This window comes from Rhea americana, unplaced genomic scaffold, assembly GCF_003343005.1.
Source record: "Rhea americana isolate MKP2758 unplaced genomic scaffold, rheAme1 scaffold_43, whole genome shotgun sequence".
Classification (NCBI taxonomy): Eukaryota; Metazoa; Chordata; class Aves; order Rheiformes; family Rheidae; genus Rhea; species Rhea americana.
The window spans coordinates 67,271-73,270 of record NW_028186568.1 but is presented as its reverse complement, the minus strand read 5'-3'; the positions used below and the strand labels follow the sequence as shown (position 1 = coordinate 73,270).

Below are 6,000 nucleotides of genomic sequence, written 5' to 3'. Positions count from 1 at the left end.
CATGTGGCTTACCTCTAGGTATTTTTTTTCAGTTAAAAAGAGAACAGATTAATTCTAGTACCTCAAAACTGTAGATAAATTAAACATAATAACACAGGTTACTTACTTCATTAATATCTAGGATAATAGTTGTTTAAACCCAGTTGTGAAGATTCTGACAGTGGTGAAAACTCTCCATATACTCTCATTGTGTTTAGTGGTACAGTTCATGCCATCTAAGATTGATTATTTAAGTTATATGTTGAGAGAGATGATACTACAAACTAATCGGGTCATTTTCTTGCTAAAAGATTGAGAGCCCTTTGAAGTGTCAAGAACCAAAACTCTGATTCAGCCASTACAAGGGCCCGACTCCAGGAGGCTTCAAACATGCTGATGGACGGCAGCCCGAGGAGCCACGCATTTGGTGAACTCCCATTGCAGTACTGCCCCATCTGAGCAGCTCATGGTTTGCCTGAAGCGTCCCTGACCACCCCTGCGTGCGCAGTGGTCTCACAGCATCATGCTAGTGAGCACAAGTAGCAAATGGAAGGGAAGTACTGTGAAACGAGTCTTGTTGCATCTGTATGAAATGAAGGTCAAGAGAACTTTTCCAGGAGTCTCTACAGAACCTGCCTGATCCTTTCCTAAGCCAATGGCTTTCTCAATTTCTCAGTCTCAAAAGCTGCCCAAAGGCTCCAGTATAAGTATCTGAAAAGCTATTATTCTGYGCTGATGAAAAGACTTGAAAAGATTAAATGTGTTCAGGAATACCTTTTAGATGGCATACATCTGCTCTTGCCATAACAACTAACAGTCTGACCAGAATTCACTACATTTGCTTTTTACAGTGTATTAGTTATCCTCAAGGAGCCTTGCATGGGGACCTGTGACTCCAACTCACAACCCTTTTAACTGCTGAAAGAGAATTATGAGTAGCATGGGATGTTTAAGATAATCAATATTTGCTTATAGATATGATTTACAGTGAAGAAACATACTCTGGGTCTTTTGTCTTTTAGGCAGCTATTAAATGCTGTCAAATGTACTGCAGTTTCTGGGCAAGCATTGAGAAGCTAGACACAGATTAACCCTCATACTTCTCTGGCTGGATAACTCCACCCCTACACTGTCTAAATTCAGGCTGGGATCTGAGTGAAAACTCAGTGATCAGAAAGAAAGACTGTGCCCAGAACCAGGGTAATGTACGAAAATGGTCTGAATTCCTTCCTCAAAAACACAGTTCACACATAGTAAAATCTCACAATATGATTTCAGCATTCAGTACCAAGTACAGCCAGTCCTGCAACTCTCCTCTTGAAGAAAATCCAATGCTATTGGATAATCCAGCATTTACAGATTTCRTGGGTATGAGATTGTCTTTGGATGGTCTATGTTAAACGGATGGTTTATGTTAAATCCTTATATACACCATCTCTGAATTTGTCAGTGAGGAAGGTGAAACAATTTAAGTATTTGGTACTTGAGTGCACATTCTGTATTCCRGAATGAACAAGCATTACAAGTTTTTTTAAGAAAGAAAAATTGTATCACTTACCAAGACATTCATATACAGCATACCTCAAAGTAATTCCTAAACTATTGTAACTCTTCAGGATAAGAATGACATTTTATTGTGAGTTTATAACACATTTAATTCAAGGGAAATGGTGGAGYAGAAAAACCGATACATTGACAAAATTAGTATCTTCTCAAATTTGAATTGAGCTCATTATTGCACAGCCGTTATATTCTCTTCCGTACTAAAACACTTTAGAAGCCCAGACAAGCACTACTCCCTGTGAGCTGTAAAACAGCCTCATATCAGCTGTGCCTAATGGAGCCTAATATATGGATGGACAAATGGATGGACGGATGGATGGTAGGCAGGTAGCAGCAGGATTCAGTTGCTCTTCTGTGAGTGTACTAGAAGTAGAGTGTCTTAATCATCAACACTTTCTTTCCAACAGGGAGAGGGAAGGGTTCAGGGAGTTAGTTTCTCGGGGGTTATTTTTGTCCAGCGACTTACAGGTACATCCTGTTTTCTTGCTAAAGAAAAGCTCCACTGTCCTAAGTGGTGGTTTTGTAAGGAGCAGAAGAGCCTTTAAGAAGGTTTTGTTTTGTTACTTTCTGATTTTTGCAGTAACCAATTACAGCAATGTTCGAGTTCCAGCTGACATCTGTATAACGGGCAAGTCTCAAGTGATGCTGATTGCCTATAATTTCTGCTAGCTCAGTCAAAATTAATACTGTTCAGGAAGTTGCCTCCAAGATACGAGAAGGACACTAATTTTCTTTTTCCTTCAGTGAAAAATACCTGGAGCAACAGTCTTTCAACATAGATGTGCTGATAATTTGTTATTTATAGATTCTCTCACTGCTTCTAAGCATATGGGGAAAATGTTGAGATACTATAGAGATAACTTCAGGGGCAAGCCAGCAAAATGCRTGTAGTATGGGTTATGAGCTGAAGCTCATAACGTGCAGGGAGTTTAGAGAAAGTCACTGCTTCCCCGTAATAGCAGTAAGATGAATCCATAGACAGTAGACTGRTGTATTTCAGTCTGTTTCAACTTTAATGAAAGGGTTGTTAAAGTCTTTTTGGAAGCAGATTTTAAGTCTTTTTCTTTTTCTTTTTTTTTCCAGTGTATGATAAAGACTTGAAAGTTTTGGAATAATTTAAAAATGTTGTATTTTAACTGAAGGTATCAAAAATGCCCAGTCTTTGTTTCATAATAAGGTTTCTTGGGATAATGATCTTTGATCCTGCTTACTGTGAGGGCTTACATCTTAGGTGAGAGCACAATGCGTATAAAATCATGAAAAATGATTTCCATTTTCCAAATTAGTTTTACACTGTGGTTAAACATACTGTTGAGTCAGGGCCAGATGATGCTCAACTTTCAGGCTCCTGACTAAGGATGTCACAGCTTCATGATCTTTCCTGTCACCACATTTCTGAGTGCCAAGTAAGAGCTGAGTTTTGAGTGAAAAAGAGGTGGGGAAAAAAAGTGCTCCTATTTAAGCAAAGAAATAAAGCAAATGAAAGGGACAAGTAACGTTATCTCTGGATTGCTAGTTCTCCTACAAACAGCGGCCTGAGCCAACCAGCTCTGTGCTTGGCTGTGTTTTACCAGCCTTGCCCAGCAGTGGGGCAAGGGCAGGCGGCTGCGGCGAGCGGGAGCTGGGGCTGGCTGGCTGCCGGCAGCCACCCCCAGCCTGCGTCCGTTCTTGTGCCTGCTGGACAAAACTGCTCTAAGCTGGCCAACAAGCTGGCTCACAGCGTCTCGGTTAGTGCGGACGACAGTAGCTTTATTTATTTTTTTTTCTTTCATTTTTTGATGTTTGCCTGGTTGAGTTGCAGCCCTTGAGTGCCTTACCAACAACTGATCAGGTAAGTCACATAGTGAGCCGAAGGGAGCTGATTTATACAGCGTTTTCCTTGTCAGGGCATTTCCCGAGTACAAAATMTGAACGAGAACAGCGCTATGTGCCAGAACTCTCGATATTTTAAATTAAAAAGAAAAATCGGCAGATACTATTTACAATTTGAATAGACGTAAGCATGAAAGCAAAATTCTCAAGAAAGGAGGCTATGCATGCAAAACGCTTGGCTGCAATTAACATAGAAAAAAAATCCCCACAAAAGCGCCAAGTTTTTGTGACTGCCTCAGCGGCTGCCCCAGGCTGCCCAAGCACCAAACGCCCGGCGCTGGTAAACCGCGACTGCTCCGCGCCCAGGGGCGGCAGGGGCTGCCGCGGGGAGGCAGCGGTGCCGGGACCCGTGGAAATGGCCAAGCCCTCGCGGCACCGAGGCGGGCGCCGCCGCGCTGCCGTTACGAACGCGCCGCCTAACGGCTCTCGGCGGCCGTTACCGCCCGGCGCGGGGCGCGCGGCCGCGGGGCCTCGCGGGCGCCCCTGAGGTAACGCGCACCCGCCGGCGGGTCGCCATGTCCGGGCGCCGCCTCCGGCTGCGGCTCCCGAGGCCCCGCGCCGAGGTGGCGCCGGGCGCGTCTCGGTGCTGTGTGGCCAGGCTGGAGGGGAACGTGGTCACGGCTTACCCCTCAACCTGAAGCTCGCTGCCCTAAATTAGTTTTTTCTTCAGGCTGAGTTGGGTACTGGGGAGGGTAACCGCGGTAAAAATGAAGCACTGCCACTAGTACAGTGAGAACGCTAATAAATACTTACAGAGTGTGCTTAACTTTGGCTTTGTGGTTAGCTATTCTAACAAGATGCTGTTATATTGTTCTCTATTTGTACAGTCTTGTTTATCTTCACTCTTTCTCTTGACAGACCAGTAGGGAGACTGTAATGGTTATGGCAACGAACTTACAGTGCTACCGAAAGAGTACATTTCCTCCAATTCTGAATACTTACCTGCCACTTCAGAGCAGGGATCAGGTAATGTTTCTCAATAGGACGTTGTGGCTTTAAATGGATTTTTTTTTTAACTCAGTTCATATAGTAATTATAGTTTTGTGATTATTACTATTATTATTTTACTGCCTAGTTCCTGAAGGTCTTAAGAGATGCAGCCATTTTAATAGAAGCTCATATGACACAGTCACACCCCAGTTTTTTCCTTGTGGTGATTAGTATTGTAATTTCTAATGTAATTCCTGATAGTGAACACACACACATCTTTCCCCCCTTTTTGTTACCAGCCCCGACATTCAGTATCAATCTTCTTAGCAAAYGAAGAAAGTATGAACAGTTGAATAACTGTTTCTCAAAGACTGTTGTGCAGGGCTGTATGTTATTAGGAGTACTGAACAGATCTTGAGAGTGATCTTAGCCAAGTAGGCTTTCTTACACAGTTACATGCTTTCTCCAAATTAAAATAAAAGGATGGTTATGGTGCTCTGGAGTTAAATATTTGCTATGATAATATTTTTTACTGATCACTGTATTAAACCGTGTATTCTATGCAGAATTAACTTTTCAGTTTATAGGTGGTCACTGAGCTGCTTGTAACTTTAGAAAAATTTTGTGTGGTGTCTTTATGCAGATCATCTTAGAGTAGAAATAATTTGCCTTGCCAAATGTATCTGGAAGATGATACATGAGATGCCATTAGCAGGTGATTCCTATAAATTATGAACACAAGAAAAATGCTAAACCCCAACTTTCAATTTCTTGACTTTCTAGTTTTAACAATAGGCCTCTGTCAAAATGAGAAATACTTTGACAGAGATACTTTTAGAGATCACTGTAATGTCCTTAAATTAAACCTGGCAATACTGCAGAATGGCAGTTACTGTGGAATATCAAATGCTGAATTTATATTGATGCTTGTAATACCTTTTGAAGTAGTTTTTCCTTCCTGGAATATTTGGGAAAGTTAACTGCAGAATATAGGTTTCGTCCTTATTGCAAACTTTGTTACTCGTTCTACTGAAAGGCTTGGAAAATACGTGGAATCTGTAGATTACTTCTAAGGGTTTCATGAAATTTCAGAAATAAAAGGAAGCTAATGATCCATAGATTTCAACATGCTAGTCAGGAATCTCTACCTCTGCTGGCAAATTATTGAGATCAGCTATTTGAAAAATCCTGAAAGCTACAGGAATGGGGAGTAGGAATGTGTGACTGTCAAAGCTGCAGACTTCTTTGGGCAAAGGAGCAAAATGTGTTGTCTAAGGCAGTACTGAAGTGGAAGTAGAATCAAGGACTACAGAAAGCCATCTGCCAAATGGCTCTCTTACCTGAATGAGAACCGAATGAATATTGTGCTAGTGCTCTTTTGTAACAAAYGAAGTTAGAAATCCTGAAACTTAACTTCCTACTGGAGTTTGAAGAGCTGATTTTTGGATACCAAGATGTCATTATTTTCTTCTCGCTTTCCTAACTTCCAAATGACTGATCTGAAAAGAACTTTGCAGACACAAATAGTATCACTAACTTCTAATGAATGAATACAGAATTTGACCAGAATGGGCAGAGCACAGCAAATCTGGCCTGCAAACACCTGTGCTACCACTGACTGACACCCAGCTGTGGCAAAGGCTCCCTCTCGGCTCA

General features: G+C 41.9%; 1 protein-coding gene across 1 annotated transcript in view; it reads left to right on the top strand.

The window, feature by feature from the left end:
- Positions 1–3,336: 3,336 nt before the first annotated feature.
- LOC146589839 (uncharacterized) overlaps positions 3,337–6,000 on the top strand; it is a 69,902-nt gene continuing 67,238 nt past the window's right edge. The window contains exons 1-2 of the mRNA XM_085315426.1: positions 3,337–3,373; positions 4,273–4,380. Of these exons, the coding sequence (XP_085171552.1) occupies positions 4,291–4,380 (90 nt within the window). The 5' untranslated portion in view covers positions 3,337–3,373; positions 4,273–4,290. The remainder of the gene's footprint in view (positions 3,374–4,272; positions 4,381–6,000) is intronic.